At 40.0% G+C, this 21,012-nt stretch overlaps 1 protein-coding gene across 5 annotated transcripts in view; it reads right to left on the reverse strand.

Annotated features, from left to right (window-relative positions):
- Nucleotides 1-14,578, reverse strand: part of LOC111268331 (CB1 cannabinoid receptor-interacting protein 1) — a 23,411-nt gene extending 8,833 nt beyond the window's left edge. For 3 of the 5 annotated variants that reach the window (XR_002685158.2, XR_002685157.2, XM_022847256.2), the window contains exons 1-2: nt 6,040-6,480; nt 960-1,057 (exon numbers count right to left, since the gene is read on the reverse strand). Coding sequence is in view for 3 of the 5 variants with exons in the window: in XM_022847256.2 (XP_022702991.1) it covers nt 960-1,057; nt 6,040-6,180 (239 nt within the window). In the remaining 2 variants the exon portion in view is untranslated. Of the gene's footprint in view, nt 1-959; nt 1,058-6,039; nt 6,488-13,612 lie in introns of those variants that run through there. The other 2 variants (XM_022847257.2, XM_022847258.2) reach the window with 2 other exon arrangements.
- Nucleotides 14,579-21,012: the final 6,434 nt, after the last annotated feature.

Below are 21,012 nucleotides of genomic sequence, written 5' to 3' on the forward strand. Positions count from 1 at the left end.
GCAAATATTGGTAAATGCATAAGGATCGCGTGTTCAGGCTTTTGGGGGGGGGGGGGGGGGGGGCGAGCTTAATGCCTTTTGCCACGTGTAAGGGAGCGGAGAGAAACGACATTGCTTTACCTATTAGATTTTACAAGAAAGATGGTCTCGCCAAAAATGTTTATTAGTTGTTTTATTTCTCTCAGAAAGTTCTCAGTGGGTAAGACCTTTCCCGTCTAAACAAATGTAAATCTATTCACAATTGATATCTGGCTTAACAATGAATTCAGAAGTATCTGCTCCATATCGACATCGACATACCATTTTTCTACGCTAATAACACTGTTTTGTAGAGAGCTGTCATTGTAATTGCGTGTTGCCTGGTACCAGTCGAGATTTTAAAAGGTAATATGGAGCTATGTTTTCTAGTGCTCTTCGCTCAAAATTGTAGGTACCCAGACTCCTAATCTTTAAGCGAATTCGGTAGCTGTAAGGTGTCGACCTTAAGCCATATGGCTCCAGACCATCTTTTCAGCTAGTCCATTTTGTTTGCCAGCCATATTTCCTCATAATCACCATTATACGATGTTAATGGGCTTCGGATGGCCGACCGGAGCGGTATGCCTCTTCTAATTTCTAGATGTTATTATTGAACATCACAACCCACTTTAGGCAGCTTTCTCAAATATAGGCTTACATCGTACGCTGCTCCAACTGCTTTTTGACCTTTGCAAAAAGAAAGTAAATACTGAAAATGCACTCGGAATTTTTGTCGTCGGGAACTTGAGATAAAATTCTGTTCGCTACACGACGGACGAATGGGAAATCCATAAGGATCAGACAGACAGAGAAGAAGAGAGAGAGAAAAACAGAGAGAGCGAAAGGCAAAAGTCTTAACCCAGAGTAGAAGAAAACAAATAGTGGCAAGAAATAATATGCTCAAAGCTGTTGTTACCTGTATTCCAAGCTGAAATACTTACTCAATACGAACAACGGGCCTGAAGATAATACTGAGCTCATAAGTACCATTAATGTTGAATTTAATAGTCGTGTCCAAATCGAAACGCGCGCCATCTCCCTAAAAATGATTTGTTCAATTTAGTTGATTTCTATTAATGTTCAACTATCTACTAAAGTGGTGTCTAAGCTTGTACACTTTAAGAGCTTACTTAACAATTATTATACTGATCTGGTCCAAAAACGTAGCGTAGGCTTAAAGCCGCCGGACGGATATTGAGAAATGTAGTCCGGCCAGTATAGGCGAACGTGCTTCTGTTCATTTCTCTATTACTAGATATAAGTACATTTTAAATTTCAGAAGAAAAAAAAACATGTCAATTTTTGAGAAGCCCGTTCGCCTATCTGACCTTACAGTGATGTGATTATCGTTTTGATGTAAATCGTGTGTTATACTGACTTTTAGTGAACCCTAAAGTTTAGTGGAGCGGGACTATGGAACTGTTCCCGTCCTAATTCTTTACTTCCAAAGTCTTCTTAGATTAAAAAAAAAAAAAAAAAAAAATCCGCTTTTTTTTTGTACACAGGGGGTCATAGACCTTTACTGAATGTTAAAGCGTGCCTTCGAGACAAAAACATTCGGTACTTCGTCTAGTTATCTCAACGGGAGAATTTGAGCTGTCTTACAACTTCCGAGTGTGGTAAGCCTTCTCATTCATGTAATACTTGATCCCTGTTGGGAAAAGGCGTGAGTGAGTATCGTGGAGCGTAACCGCGAGATTCTAACTAAATCGAGAATATCGCTATAATACGATAGTATTTTTAATAGGGGTACCAGCTGTAAATAAACGGTAATTCATTAAATTTGAGTGTTTTATTTGGAAGATTCTACTTGCTTGTTTTGACCAACGTATTATAATAACTAACCAGCATTTCGATGTATCACAGTTTCGTTGCACGGTCGTAACTAAAGGAGTAAGCAAACTTGAAAAGCTAGAGATTTCCCGCATTAGTATTTATTACAAAGTGTACAAAAACGCTGTCGTTATTCAAGTGACTGCTGCTTCCTCATACATGGAGAAACAAAGCTAAAAACATTTGGCTCTGTATCGTATAATTGCCTCATGCTTAGTCTCATGATAAAAGAAACTGAAGCCATTCCACTGTGGATTATACAAATATGCCTCATAAGAGGGGCCTACAAAACGGCTAGTGGGAAAACTCACGTGAGGTACCCCGAAGTGATCCTAGTAATCTTAAATTTTTCGAAATTTACTACTTATCGCGTTAAAATAAAATTTAAGTTATGATATGGTTTAAGGGATAGGGTTGACGAAACGAACAGGTTCATCCAATAGTTAGAAGCGTCTTAATACGTACGAGGTAATACATCAAACTGGGAAAAACTTTGGCAGGCGCGCTTTCATCCACTACACCGTACTAGAGGAAAGCCCCACTTTTTTGTTAAATAAAGCAATAAACTCGTCATGAGGTACAACAGGGCGCTGTTTCAGAACTTCTTATTAAATCTTTCCGCACTGCCCGAACCTCCATTAAAATGAAAAGCTTCCTTTTCTGTACAATATCAGCGATGTATAATTGTGGCAGTGTTGAAAAGTTGGAGAACGACCCTGACGAGGCAATCCGAAACATGCTCAATGGAATTCAGATTTAAAGCGCTCAAAGTAGCTCAAAAAATCGTTTTTGATTACCGTTTTATAGAGAAAAATGTCACTAATAGTCCAGATAAGTTCCAATGTGTATTTAAGATTTTTCAGTTTTTTGGCTACTTTGAGTTTTTCTTTTTAATTCAGCCTAAAATTTAGTTCTGCTCGATTTTTCCGGACGTAGCGTATTTTCGTCTACCAGTACAACTTTACATATGATTATTGTTAAAAAATTATTTGCGGATTAAAGAAAGCATATTTTCGAAATAATTAGTAGTATCCTTTTGGCTTGGGATTGTGGCTATGTTGACCACTTCTAGGGCATAGAAAAAGCTTGTCGAAATATCTGCTTATATTTAGATCCGATTCTAAAGACGAAATATAGAAATATTTTGATGTGGCATCCTGCAGATTCTGCTTTTCATCTAAGAAGCACTAAGATTGTACTCTCTATAGGCAATCCCACTGTTTTAATATTTCATACTCCACTTAACTATTGGGAAAAATAGAATATTTTCAAATACTTACCCGAATAGTTGATTCAAACAATTATGTTTTTTTTTATATAATCATTTTACGATTAATTTGTAACCACGTTAAAAATGAGAACCAAGGACGATATAGTATCGAAATTAACATGGAATAAAGTATTTTTTTCTGATACAGAATGAGTGATTAAGTAGCAAAAAACAGGGTCTACAATGCCGATCATCGCCCTTACGGGCGACTGTGTACAATCTAATAACACTTCCTGGAAAAAATAGTTAAATTAGCTTTAGAAACCGTAAAACTCAACGTTGCTCAATTCGGCTCAATCGAAGTCGAAGCGGAAAATCAATTCTTTTTTAAATTGATTTTTCGCTTCGACTTCATGATGATATGAGGAATTATGTAGCCGTATAGGATCAAATTTGCCTAGCGCTGTCGTTAGAAGAATGAGCGAAACTTCAGCGTTAAGTAATTTCGTGCGTAATCGCATAATTTTTTGCCACTATATTATTATCTCATTATATGTGAGACATGAAAATTAAGGGGGCCACATATGGTACACCAATGATGCGATACAGGTAAGTTAATAACTCAACAAAAATACAAGGAAAATGTTTCCCGCGGCCAACCAGGCCGAAACTTTATAATCACCTACTACCAAGCAAGCCAAGAATTCTAATTCGTCTTTCATAAATTTTTATCATGATCTTATTAATTTACATTTTTGTGCAGTGTAATTGAAGGGCCCAGATACGAACACATCTATGAGTTGTGCCTCGTCAGTAAGGAAGTGAGGAAGCATAGTAACAACGTGCGCACAATTTCCTAACCAGCCCAACTGCTCTCTAGTTTGTATAGCTGTCGCGGTTATGCCCAATTCTTCTACTACAGACCCCTATTTCTGGTAAGTTCTGTCCCACAATCGTGATCATCCACAATGTCACGCATAGGTCTCGAATGTTGCTTGCCCGAACGACGCGTCATACAGATAAAATCGTCAATTTATTTCAAGAAAAACCGCGTTGGATACGTCATTGGTAATAATTACATCTGGTGTAAATTCGCTAGGTATCAATACGCATGTACGCCCTTCTACGAGTCATTGTGTTCTAAAGTCACTTATTCTTTCAATTGAAGAAGAAGTATAGACTCGCTACCTTATATTTTTAATGTTCGACAAAGGTTTGATGCAAAGGAACATTATGCTGTTCCATATAACCCTGCTTTTTGAAAAATTCAAAATGTGAACTGCCCCAAACTTTTGATTTATGTGCATCTAAAAATTCGTTAAAATTTCCAATCAAAATTTGGTAGGTAAATTAAATCAAGATGACCATATAGCCTCATTTTCCCAATGCACATTCGACTGCGGCAAATGTATGCCCTATCCGATTCAATTAAAAGCAATCACAGCAGGCATTATTTAGAAATTTAATTCGAAATATTCGAATTGAGAACCCTACGTTCGCTATTTACAGAGACCGAACGGTTTTGATATAATGCCATTCTGACCCCCAGCCCATTCCTTTGATTCGAAAATAATATCGAGACTTTCTTCACTGGATACAGCCATATACACTGTCAAATTTCATTTGACAGTTGTTGTATTGAGCTGGCAAAACTAAATCAATTGAGGTTATTTCTGATTTTAATTGGGTGCATGATGTACAGCCATCATTGTCTATACGTGTCGTGCTTTAAACGAAGAGATTAGTGAACTAATGAATCATACAAACATTGTAAAGTTAAATTCCTTTATATAATTACGGCGTACCTATGGATATGTACGAGTTCGATAGCAGGGCAATGTTTGCTGATCGTAGTAGCACTTGCAGATGATTTTTATTTATGCCGATCAAAAACAAATGAGGAACCTAAAATTAATAGGTGATTCAAGTGCGAAACGCACTCAACATAGGCGTCCCAGTTGGCTTTGTCAAGATGCAATCACTGCAGCTGTTACCCTATGGCTACTGAAGTCGGGTGATTTGAACAAAGCGAGCTGCTTCAATAGGCGCAATAACAAAACGTTAATGTGATTAAATGAAAAAAGGGCAAAACATTTATCGAATGCTGTGCTGATTGAACACGTTTTCCGACGCGTAGCTTGACGTCCGATTGGCAAATAAAGCCGTGGTAGAGTACGCGCAGGAATGGTCTTAATAAGTACAAATCATCTGATAGCGATATTAATCGGTTCGACATAAATAAAGGCATTATGTTCCTAGAAGCTGATCGCTCCACGGCAAATGAGCGGCTCCGTGAAATTAAACGTTACAGTTGTAAGCGGTCTGCTTGTTGCTAAGAGTCTTTGGCTTGCAATTAGACAACTATACGAAGGAGTCCTATTCCCATGGCGTAGAAGTGAACTTTATAGAGGATACTTTAAGCTCTCTTTGGTATATATTCGAAAACTTGTATTTTCTCATTAAGGTAAACGTTGAACTGCACAGTTTTTGGCTAATCGCACTAGGATTAGATGTCTGACTTCGGTAAAGGTCAAAACACTTCGTGAAGTTGGACCTTGTCCTTCACGAGTATGAAAAATTGTACGGAACCGATAAGTTACACGAAACGGTAACATATTGATTAATGAATCCCTGTAAATTATAAAAATAAAGAAATTCCTGCTAAAATTAATTTACACTACGTTCAAAAATGAAGAATTTACTAGTAGACTATAGCTTGGCTAGATTATTGTAGCGATATGAGCCTCTCCTTTTAAAATGTGAGAGGTAGAAAGCACCGTCTGAAGCCTTTTAGCCTATCGGAAACCACTAAAGACGCATTTCCGGTTAGCATAGTTACAATTGTTGCAGTTATTTTTCGATTATTGCAGTTTTATTGTATTCGTTCAAACAATTTGTTTATTCAAGTAGTTACGAAGAAAGAGACGCTTGCGCAACTATCCAGCCAAGTAATGTCCAGTCGGGTAGCCTATTCTTACCTTATAGCTAAGGCTTCTGTATTTCATATCAGCCCCATCTATTTCGGTCATTCTCTGTATAGTTACAATTAGTTGGATGGTCGCCTTCCGCCACGAGGGCAGCGCACCTCGTTGCATTAGCGCATGACGCTGTTTTTCCATTTCGCGCACGATTTTTTTTCCTTACCACACATGTGAATTATACAACGAAGATACACTGTTTATTACCGGGCTGGATTATTTTAAATGCCCACTCTGTTGTTTAAGGCGAATGTTGATGATGCCTGTTGTATCACCTAGCCGTTAAGCCTTTCTTCACCGATCACAGGTTTAGACGCGCTGCTCAATCGCTCGAGGATAAAAGCTCTATCCTTTTGGCATTGTAAGTTGTGGCTTAGCAACGTTATATAGCAGATTGCGTCAGGGCTCACGGAGGACGTGTAGCACTTCCCATAAAAGCCCTATTATTCAGGCCTAGTAATGCATGTGGACGTGGACGTGGACACGCGCGTAAAGAGAAGGGAGACCAACACAAATTAGGATAGTCGCGCTTCGGTGACTTGCCCTCTCTATTATAACTGCCGTATTGCTTGTGAATTAATTCGACAAGTATTATCGATGCTTTACTGAACTGAAGTCATCATAACTACTGCTATTATTATCAGTAACTCTTCAATTGCCCTACCACTTACCGAATCTGAAAAGCAGTCGTTGTCGCTAACGGCTGTAGTTACATTTTGTGCTAATGATTTAGCTTCTTGGGACAAATTTAACTAAATTACTAGTGCTATTTTTTGCGTTCAGCTCAAGCTGAAATAGCAATCATGTTTACTCAATTTCTTAGTTATTTTCTCGCTCTCCTACTTGGCTGTAATAATAATCGAAGTCACATAAAACATATCGTACTGACAATAGTAAATCAATTGGTGTTACTGCAGCGACAAGGAGTAATAACAGTTTTTGTTCAAATCTTAAACACCCACTGACGGGCGGACCTATGCTCTTTCTCCCAGAGACTGGATAAGCTGTAAGAAGTGGAGATTACTCGTTTGACTCCGTCATAGGCCGATGGCACTGGTCGAAACGGCAGCAGGAGTAACAAAAAAGGAGCTATGCTTACCACCGAAGATCGCCCTCTACGGATAACTGGAAAGCGAACTACTGTGAACTCGAGAGATTAGCGGCTTATAGTAGTTCGCGGTCAGCGCCGAACGTTCGATGAAATCAGTATTTACTAGCAGAGTCTTGCCGGCTGGATAAGCGGCTTAGTAGGCATCGGATGTTGGATAGATGACGTTCACCACACCTGCTATAGACACTTTCACTGCACTTATTCCTGTCTAGTATGCAAGAATGGAGTCAACCGATCAGCCCAAGCTGCTAAACCTATTTTTAAGATGTACGAAATCATTAACAATAGGTTACGCCAGAGCCAGCCAGTTGGTCCACTGTTAATCTGCTCTTGATCCGTGACGACCCTGCATTGGTAATCGGATCTGACAACATCACGGAATGTTTGCACGCCCCGACCGTACATACAGCATACATCCCATTGCCTAATTCAGAAGGAAGCCTCAGCTAACTAGCAGCTGCTATTTTCTTTAACTTGTAGATTTAATATCCGTTATACTTATGTAATAGGCATATCAGTCAATCGGCGAAAAACTTTTGGCCTAACAGTTGGGGATCTGCGAAGTCGCATAAGCTCCAGCTACTTCTAACAATTCTAATAACATTTTAATAGCATATAGATAATTTTAGAAACCTTTCCGTGCAATCGGATCCGTGAATAAACACATACGCATATATGCTGGAAGCCCATAGAGACCATCGGCAAAACTATCACTTACAAATAAACTGGGCGGATTAGCTTATCGGCCTGTTACAGCTGCGTGATCCAATACTCAGGGGCGTTCAAACGAGCTGGCACAGAATATTTTTAAATTTTCAGACCGTGGAGGACGTTCAAGCGAAGGTCAGTTATAAGGGAGCCTCTATTTAGAGTACAATTCGAATTCTATATATTTTTATATATAACTATGTCTGAATAATATAGGTCTGATTCGCATATGTTCCATAGCACACAATTTACACGATTAGTAAAAATACAAATTTGCTATCATGATTAGCTGGTGTGTTTGTTTTACGACCGCGTGATAATATACGATGATTCGTACCGGCTAAGTTTTTGAATTTCCCGTCATTATTTAACAAGCAAAAGATTTGTTTCTTTGAACAAAGCGGTAGACGCATCGAGTCGCAATCTTCTTTACGTTCAGACGAGCGATAAAACTAGCGTTTAAAAAGAAATATATTTTAAATATGCAATAAAATACAGCCGCAAGAACCACACACCTGTTAACCTATATAGGACATCCTGTGCGATATTTCAAAAAGCTGCTGATCTTAGGTCCTAAGCTGCCTTTTTCTGAGACGGAATTTCGGACGTTCGTCGAATATACTTATGATTAAATAGTGAAGGAATCGATGTCGGCTATTAGTGATAATGATCAAGAGTTGAATTGTACTACAGTACTAAGGGGTCCTGGGCGCCTAGGTGTAGCAACTCTGCATCAATCACATGAGGAAAGATATTAGCTTGATTTCGATTGATCCGAAAATTGTTTTCCTATTAAGATACAGATAATTGTGTAACACCATGAAATACTTGAAAGAAATCCGGAGCATCTAATCCTCTCAAAATATTATTGATTGGTCGTATGAAACTATTCGAGTACCACCTCTGTGTTCGACTGATCCGGCTGTCATACAGAGTTTTTCTGTTCTAGCAGGCTGCGGAGACCGCATTTGTATATAATAAGGCAAATTCTATTCTAGCCAGCTTCCTTCGTTCGCCTAGGGTCCTGATGCTTCTAATTCTGTATCAGTACAAAAGTCATCGACCACTGGATTTTCTCTGTGTCACTTTAATAAATGAAATAATCCGCTGCAGCAAAGTAAGCACGCGATGTCTCACCACAAAAATAACTAAGTTCACACGATTTACCTATACAAACAGCAGCAATAGTATAAGGACAAAGGTCGCCGCCGCCACTAATACCAGCGCTCTTTCGAGATACATATACACACACCTACGCGTATACGCATGTGTCGGTAATATTTTAAAATGAGCCACTATTGAATATTTGCCTCTTATGAGTGCTGTTAATCTGCCCCTGTTCTATAATGTAGGCTTTTGGGTCAATCACAAATATGCATTATTGAGCTTTTAGCGCGGCAGGTCTATGAGACAATATCAATAGTTGGAGCGCATTACTTTTAGGTTTTTTTACACGAGGTTACAGTTGGACAGCGTAAAAGGGTATAGGAGCAGGGCGAAAGCAGAACACTTCAGAGAAATACATAGAATAACCAAAACCATAGACCTCGCACGTTTAGCGGGCCGCGAACCGCTGCGTCAGTTATTTCACTGTGTAAATAATTTTGCAAGACTTGGAGAAAAGTTGCATTCTAAACCTAACTGTGCTACTCAAGCCTTAAGTAATAATGGCTTTGCGAGCGAATAGTAGCGGCATAGATGTTTATAGGCACGTTTATAAGGGCGAGCGCGCTTATATCAAGGTACGAGTAGTTTTAGCAATGGACAGTAAAAGATTTCAGAGCCGAAAACTACAAACACTTCAGGCGTTTGAGGGTTGGCCTTTGGTTGAAAACCTAAGCCAAGAGCAGGGAGAAACCGGTTCGCCGATGTCTTTGTAGCAACCCGATGACTCAGACATGGTAAGTTTCCCAGTAATTACGTTACGCTAGGATTTTTGCCATCTATCGTTTCCCGTTAGAACCACTGATAATGATACGTTTTAAGCCAGTGAAAGGGTACCTAAGAAATCAGAGGGTGTAGCAAGAATACCAGCAGTAAGTAATTTTTTTTTTTTTGCTTCATTACATTACTATCTCATTACACGTGAGACGTAAAAACAAGTTGAGGGGTGATTTTAGAAGTTCATCTACAAGATCACTTTTTACATTTGAGCCCAGAAGCGGAACCATATAAATCACTGCTTAAAAAGAACTGCGATTATGTCTAGAGAAGCTGATATTCTACTAATAACTTGCTGCCAAATAAGGCAGGTCAAAGATTGATTCCTCTACCATAGGCCCACATAAAGTTTTGCTACACTGGGTAGGGACCTGCGAATGGCCTAGGTATTAGTGTACCTACAAGTTACGTTGTGATCTAGAACAGAAGGGAAAAAAATGTGCGCATTGTTTCTCCGACCGAAATAAAAACGATATAATAACCGTTATTACACTTAATTCTAACGTAACTAATTATCCATGCTATATATGATCGTGTTTAGCCGCCATATCTTGCATACATCGGCATTACCACCATCAAACAAATGTGCTTAATCAACGACGGTTGCGCAAGTATTGGCCCAAAGTCGCCGTATCCACTACACGTTAGACTACACAACGAAACACTAATAAAATACTTAAGCGTTACGTAATATCTGTTAGGTTATCTATACTAGCTGCAATGATCATAATTACCATTGCTACTATGCTAGAGGAGAGTATGCTCATTCATACTATACTAATTATCCTAAAATTCATTTTTTCGTATCTCGACCATCCAATTAAGTGAGAGACTTCCAATGTAATTATAGAAAAACTACTCTGCCTGTTTGTGTTGATTGGCTATGTAATGCTTAGTCTAAACATTTGTGTAGCAGGTTAAAAAAAAGTACATTCATATTGGGAATCACAAGCACAGTTCTGGTTTCGCTGTTGTTCGTTAAGTAAGTGTTCCTAGCGCTCTTACGCTTCAGGGACGATGCGGGTAAAATGTCAATGACATGGCAAACGCTTAGCCATGGCACACACACAGACATCTGTTAAATGGTTAGCTGATTTTTCCAGCTTGACATTTATGCAGGAAGATCCTATTAACGACTCAACACCCTTAGTAAAACTTATCCAATGTATCCCAGCCAAATAAAATGAACGCGCAAGCGATGACCAATGTATGAAAACGTAGATCAGCTTCTTTTTATTTGTTTCATATACAACCCAACAACAAGCCTTGAAATGCACCAGGGCGTCCTGTACATGATATGAACACTTTGCATGAATCCTGACACTTGTTTCGGTTATCTCCTCAAAATAAACTTGTCAGGTCTTCTTTGTTTTTTGAATCTTAACAATGTAATTATTTCATTAACACCAGTATATAACTGTGTCCTTCCAGCGAACCTCTGTTTGCTCGTTCCGCTATAAATCGCTCTTAGTGACAGGTACGTGAAACGACTAAGCCTTTAAAGCCACTGCTATGGCTATGTACGGAACATACATACATACATACATACATGCAACAACAACATACACGGGTGACCAGTTTAGACTAGGCGAGATCATGCTTCTCCACACGAGTGGTTGTTTGACAACAGTGGGTCAATATGCTTGTATATGTGTATAGTCGTAGAAGCGGAAATCACAAATGTATGTCTACATATTAAACCTCCTAAGCTCTACCCTGCAAGTCTGGCAAGTTTTTATCATAATACTTAACGATACTCAGCTGCTTCCATTTACCCAATAACAATTAAATTATGGTACTCGCATTAGTGCTACTTCCAGTGCTTCCAGTGCCAAAATAACTGGAATCGTCCCCGGCTGCATCAAATAGAAGCCGGTTTTCTACGTTGATTGCAAAATCCTTTATTAAAGCAGTCATTTGCCTTCTTTTGCGGCTCTTTCGAGACTCGAAGCCAATATCATAGCTTCATTATCAGCATGGCTACGAATATACGGGCTTTCCAGTGCTTGTCCATTACTTTATGTGAACTACAGCGTGCCAAACCACTTGCGTGTTATAGAGCAATCTTGGTACCGTCGAAATTTATCTGGCTTTTCAAGCCATCAGTGTAAAGTCTTCAATACATATTTTATTTCACACTGTGAGAGAACATTCCTGATATAAGATATATATATATATGTCGAGACATAAAATACGTTGCCTTTGGTCGCTCCGACGCGTCTCTTTGTAGCCGTTCTTTCTCCATTTTGATGTTTGGTCAATTGAACTAGGCGCCTCTGGTCCAAGTGGTTCTGTGCCTCGCCTGATTTTAATACACAATCTCGGTCCATAAAATAGAATATTACTGTGTTTTATATGTCTGACCCACAACATTTATTTAATTTATTAAAAAACGCAAAAATTGTAACTCTGAAACGCTTGTCTCTAAAAAAAAAACCTCAAATAATACAGGAGCGGTCAAATAATAGGATCATGTATCATAACCAGCGGTCGAGAACTTTGCGATCCACACTTTGTCGCTAGCTGTTTTTAACAGAGACTAGCCACTGCCTCTGTTATACGTGGCCTCAGAGGCATACAAAACCGTGTGCGTACTAAAGAAGTAGTACCCCAGAGTAGTCCTTCTAATTAATTTTATTACCAAAGCATTCCCTTTATTTGGTCAACACTCTATTTAATACGGCTCTCAGAGCCTAGATTCCACCGCAAATCGCAAAAATGGGTTTCCGTGTGTCCTGCAGAAGGGCTTAATATATTTGGCACTTGTCGGTGGTATAAATCCGATAAAAGGCGTTAGAGCTTACAAATTTATTAAGACTGCATGTCAAAAACAAGGTGTGCTGTTTAACGTGCAAACGTACCTGCTGTACAACTTAATTTTTGACAGCGCTTGAAGTACGTGATCCAATATTTGGTAGTCGGGTGAAAGTCGTATTCAGGCCGTTACCTAAAGATGCCTTTCCTTTTCTGTTCGAATCTCGTACAATAGCACTAAAGGTAGTCTTCTGAGACAAATTCTATCTATTTACTTCTCCAACTCTTTAGCGATCCTTCAATCTTGTTCAGAAAAGGAACCGATTAAAAACAAAGAAATGGGTTTACACGCAATTCATCTTTCAAGCACGGAGAAGGATTGAGGTTAACCCGTTTGCTCGACTATCTTGCTGGATAGGTATACGCAAGCATGGCACAATTCATTGGACGACAATTTATGGAATCTAGCTGTCGTTGTTATCGTTCAACCTAGAAACGGATCCGTTAGCAGACGAGAGAGGGGTCTCCGTAGCTAATACCTATGTAGTTACAAGACATGTTGGGAGCAAGCCCGATTTCACTGTCAGAAAAATGCTCACATTATTAGCTGACATACTCTTGTCGATATTTCGAGATCTAATGCAGTCAATCATCCTGGAAGCCATTACGGAACTCCGCAGTAACTATAATCCCCGAAGAGTAAAATGTATTGATGAATTTGGTGACTGGAAGCTAGGATGGGGTCTTAAGTGGAAAACTCAGTCGAAGGGCTAGGCTAATAAGTCTACGTAAATAAGATTTCCGGTAATTGGTTAGACAAAGGACACACTCCTTGAAAATTCTTGCTATGCCTTCGGTGTGTCCACAGGCCGCGATCGAACTTTTCCCACTTCCGAAAAGATGCCCGCTGATTCTTCATCCCACGTAAACTCGTCCTCGTTCTGCTCCAGGCTGCTAAGCTAGTGCCGTGTATTGCTATTATTGACACTGCTGTCATAGCCGCGCTTGAGATTTATCAGTTTGTGTCTATCTGCTAGACGAACAAACTGGATGGCTTACCTTGTAGAAGACTTCTTTTCTGAATTTGCCGCTTTCGTTGTTGTCGGCAGGCGTCGGCGTTCCGTTAGATTCATGTCCTTCTGTGCACTTTTCCAGCATCAGCTGTATCTTGAGCGTTTTGCCGCCTCCGGCCATTTCGGCTCCTCAGTTCCTCTCAGTCGTCACTACATATATCACTAGTATGCGACCTACTACTATTAAGGTTCTATATTCACTGTCCTGTATCATGTGTACTGCTTAGGAGTGATGGACGTGTAGGTGGGTTGTTGCTCACCCTCTAGCTGTGAGAGCTCCCATACACCAACGCTGTAGCACCGCACTCATCTTCTATTCCCTTCGCTACAGCAGTAATTGTAAAACCTGCATTTCAAGTCGGGTGAATTGAGAAATACTTTCTGCTCAATTCGACCGCCAATAGTAGCAGTGATAGTTAAACTAGACCTGCGGGCTTTTTGCTTCCTCTCGGCCTCCGGCGTACGACCCATGGCCACCACTCACTGCTTCTGTCATGATAAATTGTGTCGCGGTCAACGCCCCGGTCTAAATAGTAGTCCACCCTTAATACCACGATACGATACGAAATGCGCGTTTTACGTGACGAACAGCAAAAACGATGATCAACAGGACGTCGACAATGACCAACGGACGACGGTACCTGCCGCTATGCAAAGCAAATGAAAACGTTATGGAGGATTTAAGTGATGCTTGATTGGCTGGTCAATTGGGTTACCGGCGGTTTTTCCTTTGCACAATAGCGTTTTGACGCAAAGCGATTGTAACTCTAGTTGTTTCTCTCTATTGCGGACACGCAAATCCGATAGCGATTGTTGTATTGTTACTGATAGATGCAACTATATTATAGTCGAATGACAGAAATCGGCTTTGTTGGTGGCGCCGAAGGGATTCGAAAGCCAATACAACGCTTGAGGGCGCGCACAGCGATGACAAACGCCTAGCCCGTCGCAGTCTCCACTCGGCTGAAAACTCTATACTCTCTCTTAGCTCTCCTGGTGGTGGCGGTAGTGGTTTATTTTGCTGGGATTGGGCTTCCGGCTCTAGCCACTCCTCATACCCTTCCCTTTCCTCCTCCTGTATACCCTCTTTATTGTCCACTCCTATCATTGCTAGTACTACTCTGTCCGGCAGCCGCAGAGGGTAGTCTGCTCTCTCTTTAGCCGGCCGCAAGCTTCTCGGGTGCTGCAGCTATCAACTCTGGGCGATGCTGTTCTCGCATATACTTGTCCCCATTCCCGAGAGCGCGCACTCGCTCGTTATCTTTGCAACCGCTTTTACTTCAATGTGCCTGTCTGTGAGTACAACCGACTTGCTGCATATTTTTCGATAAGTTCAATGGGGCCAAAAAAAGGGCTTCGCCTCATTCTCAATAAGTCTACAGTTATCTCGCCTTTAACGCTTGCAAGATATCCTTCCTTTCCCCTCTCCATTCAACTCCGCCCTCAACATCCTCCTACCCTCACTCACAGACTCGCTTAAAGCTTCTAAACGTGAACATCAACATCAACAATGGCAGGAGTTACGATGCCGAAGGGCAACCACTTCTCAATGTCCAGCATCGAGTAGCGAAGCTGCAACCGCAGCAGCAAGAACAACAATAGCCTGCAATTTTTTTTTCTTCCTTAAAATAAAGCGGGAATTGGGAGTCCTGCGATTTCCTCGAAAACAATGCCACAACCGTTGGTATCGGCTAGCCTAAGCGCTGCGTATAAGTTCGCGGGTTTCCGTTTTCCTCCAACATTGTTTCCTTTCCTTTTCCTTTTATCATCTTTCTTAGCAATCGCCCCGTGCCCCTACCAGCCTCGTCCTCTATAATTTGTCGTCTGCTGAGAGAACGAAAAATACGCATGCGCGGGTAGACATGGTATTAGCGACAACGATCATCGCTAAATCTGCTGTCACTCCTTTCTAATTCCCCCCAGCGCTTTTCAGTTCTTGTAATGAGCAAAAAGAAGGTTCATTCGCATTAAAAAACACTCTTCACAGAGGCAAAAATCAATATCGCGGACATGCGTTGTAAACCTTCTTGGCACCATTATTGTTATGAAAAGGTCATACCTATGCTCAGGAGCCAAATGTTTTCTATTATCTTGCGCGGTTAACTGGACTACTCTGCTGAGCAAATCGTCAAGTTTTTCATGATAATATTTATTGGCAAGGGCTTAAGATTCGAGTAAATCAAGTACAAAATGACTAAATATGCCAATAGCCATAGAATCCAACAAGGATCAGTTCTCATAATATTCTTTTTGAGGCCTAATAAAATCTTCGAGAAAAATGGTAATCTAAATCGATGGTACTGAGATGGAAATTAAATGTCGCGGTCACCTGCATGCCTTTAGAAGCTTCATATTCTATTGGTGACAGTAATAGAAAACTGACGTAGCAAAATTAGTTAAGCATTGTGTCTACTAGTGGTAACAACCACCAGAAGGTATGCCTTACACTAACTTCACCTCAACATTAGAAAATGAAGGGAAAAGGATGTGCATACACTAAAGCAGAGCGACAGCGCCTCATAACACGAGATGTATGGTATAAAGTAAATCTTGAAAATTTAGCTGACTTGATTGATAGAGTTATATCGAACGAAAATAGATGAAAACATAAATAAGTTGTTGCTATCTGAAGCTACACCGAATTGAGAAATCTCATCATTTGCAAAAAAATATGCCTCTGAACTGACTCCTAGTTACCGTTTGAACCGCGATAACGTGATAACAGATTAGATAGAACTCTAATCAGCTTTTATTTTTCTGGCGGTAAAATGCGCCATGAAGACCCAGTCATTTTTAACAACATCTTACCCCACACGTTTTGGACTTACTGCCGCGGATAGTCTTAGGTAGCTCCTAAGATGTGAATAATTTGTGCAGATATATGATGAACCTATCAAGTCTAAGTGAGACCAAGCTCTGTAAGTGTTCCTCGCAATATGTAGCAGTTTCGTGAGTCATTATTAAACTGCTGCCAATCTGCGGAAAATACTTAGGGGTATCAAAGTGTGTAGGAACGGCGATATATACACTATCGGCAAATCCAAACGATAGATGAACTTTTCGCGATTCAAAGCTTTTAAAATGATATATTATTAATAAAACTGTGGGTGAAATATTTGGACAGAGCAGCAGGTGGAGTGGGCGAAGAGGATAGTTCGCACAAAGTAAACAAAATTTCCATGTACCACAGACAGAAGCTGCACCTCGCAGATGTTAATAACAACCACGCCATTGCCGAACAGAAAACTCTGTTCCTTAGACGAGATGGAATCAAATACGTAAAGAAAGCAAAAAAAAAAAATAGCTGCAATGAAAGCCCTATTTACACGCAACGTATACTGTTCCATCAACAGTATGTACAATAAGTAAATGCATAAAGTCTCTAGTAAAGGAATAATATAAATCTACGCAAAACTGTGGAAAGAAAACAGATTTTGTTGTAATCGTCGCGCCCTTGTGTAGAGACTTTACAGCTGTTGTAAGAACTTGCCTGCTTTCTTGTCAGCTGTTCTGGCAAGAGGTAAACATGAGCAGGATTTAATGGAAAAGATGCAAGTTGAAGAAAACGACGATTTCCTAGAGTTAAGTAGCGTGAGATGCAGTAGAGTTGCAGATGACCGTGAAGTCGTGGGTGATCATCTATTCTTCGACATGTTCCGATATTGTTAGTTCAAACAGAACAGGATTCGGGGACAGGGGCCACCTGCAACGGGAGTGGTGCAACGACGATACCTAACAGATAAAATATCATCCTGTGACGTGGCTTTTCTATTTTAGAAGAATCTTTTTTTGGCGACCTAAGAATCGGAACGGGACAGTTTTCATAGTCCATTTCCTTGAAGCGACTATAAGCACAGCCGCTGAATTCGGCGACGACGTGTCATCGAGTGAGCGATGAGGTCGACTTACAGTTGACGTCTTTGGATGTTCTGTAAAGCACAGGAGTCCGAATTTTGTGGAGACTGTTCGCCGTAAGCTATCAGCCTGAAGCTGGGCAGCGTTGGCCTTCGTGGAGTTTTAATAGCATACTTGCTATGGCCTAATACGATGCTACATCATTATATCGGACATGTTTAAGTATGGGAAGGGAAATCAAGCCTAACATCAGCCACAAGCGGAGCTAAGGGTCATTTCATGTGTGTCACAAAAACAGAACGGCCTAAAATTTCCTCAGAAGCCCTTGCGTATTTTACTGAGTCAACATATATAAATATTTGTTATGAGGGTTAATTCGGTGAAAAATTTTATTATTGGTTTTAAATTTCGGAACTATCGTCAGATGTATCTGGTACGCACACTAAGTCTGGCTCAAGTTACTGTTGTACCTGACTTTCTTAGTTATGTTTTATTTTAAAAATAACGTCAGAAACCAAATACTGGAAAGAAAAGCAGATCCTTTTTTAGCATCAAACTGAAAAGATTGGAAGCAAGAAGCTTACATACAAACACATGCTCATCGACTCTTTGAAATAATTCTATAGTACCCAACAAGAGGCTTCTTTATGCAAATTCGTACTTACTACCTTTACTATGATGTAAACAAACGGCTCCATTCAGTGTCTATGTAATAAATTGCAACAGTAGCATGATCTCGTCGAGCAGCATTCCTCCGGAGCTGCGAAAGCTCATAAATGTGCCGTCTTATTGCTCCAGATGGTAAAGCGGTAGCTACTGTTGATTTCCTACCTATGACTGAAAAGTACGAAAGGGTCATTATGTTTGCCGGAAAGTCGAAGAGGGTGCGGAATATCCGCACGTACTCAAGATGGACATTCACGCATTCTGAGGGAAGCAGCACCCCCTTTCTGCTTCATCACTCCCCTCTAGGGTCCTTGTACGCTCTTCGCACTACCAAGAAATTAACCACGACGACCGACTCTTAGCTGATAAGCAATTCTTTTGGTGCGACTAAAAAGAATTCCAAAATACGGAACAAGATAGGCAGATTCATTTTAACAAAAAGCGAAAATAACACTTGTGGAGGACTTACGCGTGCGTGTTGTCAGGAACATTCCAGATGCTACACAAAAGATATGCATCCATCCGCCATAAGTTCCCAGCTCGCATTTGGAAACAAAACAAAAGATTTACATGATGCTGAAAGCTGATAAACAGCACTACGTACACAGCAAATGATCGAACACGTTAAACAGCGCGAAATGGTGCGCAGCTAATTAAACAACCGTAGCTAGAAGGGTTGGGCTAAAAATATGTGCGAAACCTGAAAAAGTCTATTCCTGGATCCAATAGTAGCTAGCTTCGATATGTTCAGCTACTAAAAACAATTACAAAATCGAATAAATTGCGATTTTCAAAAAGCACGAGCCACTTCTTGAGATATAAATTTGTATCGGTTCATACGCTACTAAAACACTAGGTCAAACCCCGTAAATGAGCTAGGCTGTCAGAAAGGCTGTCAGGTCCTGAGCGAATAATTTATGTTCGTATTGTCAACATGTCAAAAACAGCTCCAAAATTCACCCGGTTAAGCATTTACTGTTTAATGGCTTGGACCCGTTGGCAAAATGTGGTGATCTTATGAGGGATTATCAGCAGCTAATAACCCGAATAGAAAAGATGAACAGGTTGATAAAAGGATGACACTCGTGTCAGTCATAGTATGTTGGTCGGACTTAAATAAAAGTAGTACACAGTGAATAAATGCTTTACAAAGACTCGGTCATGATAGATCTAAAGACACCATGTCTTATGAACATCTGGCATGAAATCATGGCATATAATTCGCGTATATATTTGGAAGTGGAAAAATATCAATCGTATAACTGAGACGAGAAACGAAAAACAACTGCTTGCTGTTTCAAAATGTTTTCTTCAAGCGGCCGCTATATGTAGTGCAGAAACGAAGATTTCATCTTCATTAGTACATTATTGTATACAGCTGGCCATATTGTTTGTGCTAGCAACACTTCACTGTCTGAATAACATATGCTGTGCTACGTATGTATAGTAGAGAGACTATTGTTCAATTCATATAAGTCATTACGGCTTCACAAATCCACACGTAAAAAATTATGCGAACGTCTACGAAATAGCGCGAAGTCTATTTAGTGAAATAGTTCAATTACGGATGAATTTAAATCAACAACGACGCCACCAACACTTACTCTGAGCATACTTTACGAAGCTTATGCGTACGTTGTTGCCTTAATTAAATTATCCATCAGTATGCGTATGGTCGTTGGAGCTGTTCATTGCGTTCGTTATCTCGACTCATTTTTGGTATAATCGATGGGATTTTCCTTTCTAAATAAATAAATGCTTTGAGTTTTTATAGCTGAGCATTGTTTTCGATGGTTAGCACGGAACGAAGCGTGTATTCGCCCGGTTTCGAACCACGTCACGTAGATGCATAAGACCACAACGGGTAACACTAGCTAGCTAGCTTCTGCTACGATTCTTGCGGAACTGCCAGTGCGGACGAGTGGGTTAATGTGATCTAGCAAAATGACTATAGTGAGAAGGAATAGTACCGCCAGGAAGGAAATTCGTCTTGGCTCCACCGCTTTTATAAAAAGATTTCAATTTATTCGATTGAGTTTCACTATCAAGAATTTGACTACCGAGGATGCTTATTTTATATTCACCACGAGTATAACGACTGAAAGCCAACATAAACAGAGCCACGCCAGATATCCGAAGTAGTACCACGATCCCGTGGTATGGCCAGTGCTCGATTCAAGTTAGCGGTACTTCCTAAGCACCGTATTTAAATACGGCCTTTAATTTACCTTTGAAATAACAGCTTTATCTATGGCCAGACAAACTAGAGAGCTTGCTTAGATAATGTAGGTGAAAGAAAAGAGATGAATATTCAAAGAGTAGGTGGTCTATAGTGTTAATTGTCCCGAAGAACGAGTGGTGCAATACCATTTATAAAATTAGAGCTAAAGTTCGCGGGTTTAAATTTTCCTTGATAAGAGGTATAATCTGTTAATTTTAACAGAAAACACTGCCGACTGTTTAGATTTAAGTTATATTTTAACGCTTTCAACATAAAGCAAACCATTCAGCTGTAGTTCATTACATAATTATTATTATATTGTAAAGTTTATTCATGACGTTGTTTTGCATATGCATTCAACATGTTACGTTTAGCGACTAAAGGCGTTTTTATATGGTTTCTTTACTGCGCTCTAGACAGATCCATGTCAATGAGAAAACCATATTGAGTTAACTACGGAGGTCATTAACTGGGGAACTTTACGAGCGCGGGCCAAAAATGTTTACAAAGGACACAACAAAAAAATAACGCAAATGCGAATCTCTGCATCTCTGAGTGTCGGAATGTTATAAACGTTTCATTGATCGGACAATCATCTTTGAAGCACGTACGAATGAGATGGTAGAGAAACAAATAATATTGAA

The sequence above is a fragment of the Varroa jacobsoni genome, unplaced genomic scaffold (assembly GCF_002532875.2).
Source record: "Varroa jacobsoni isolate VJ856 unplaced genomic scaffold, vjacob_1.0 scaffold_1276, whole genome shotgun sequence".
NCBI classification, from domain to species: domain Eukaryota; kingdom Metazoa; phylum Arthropoda; class Arachnida; order Mesostigmata; family Varroidae; genus Varroa; species Varroa jacobsoni.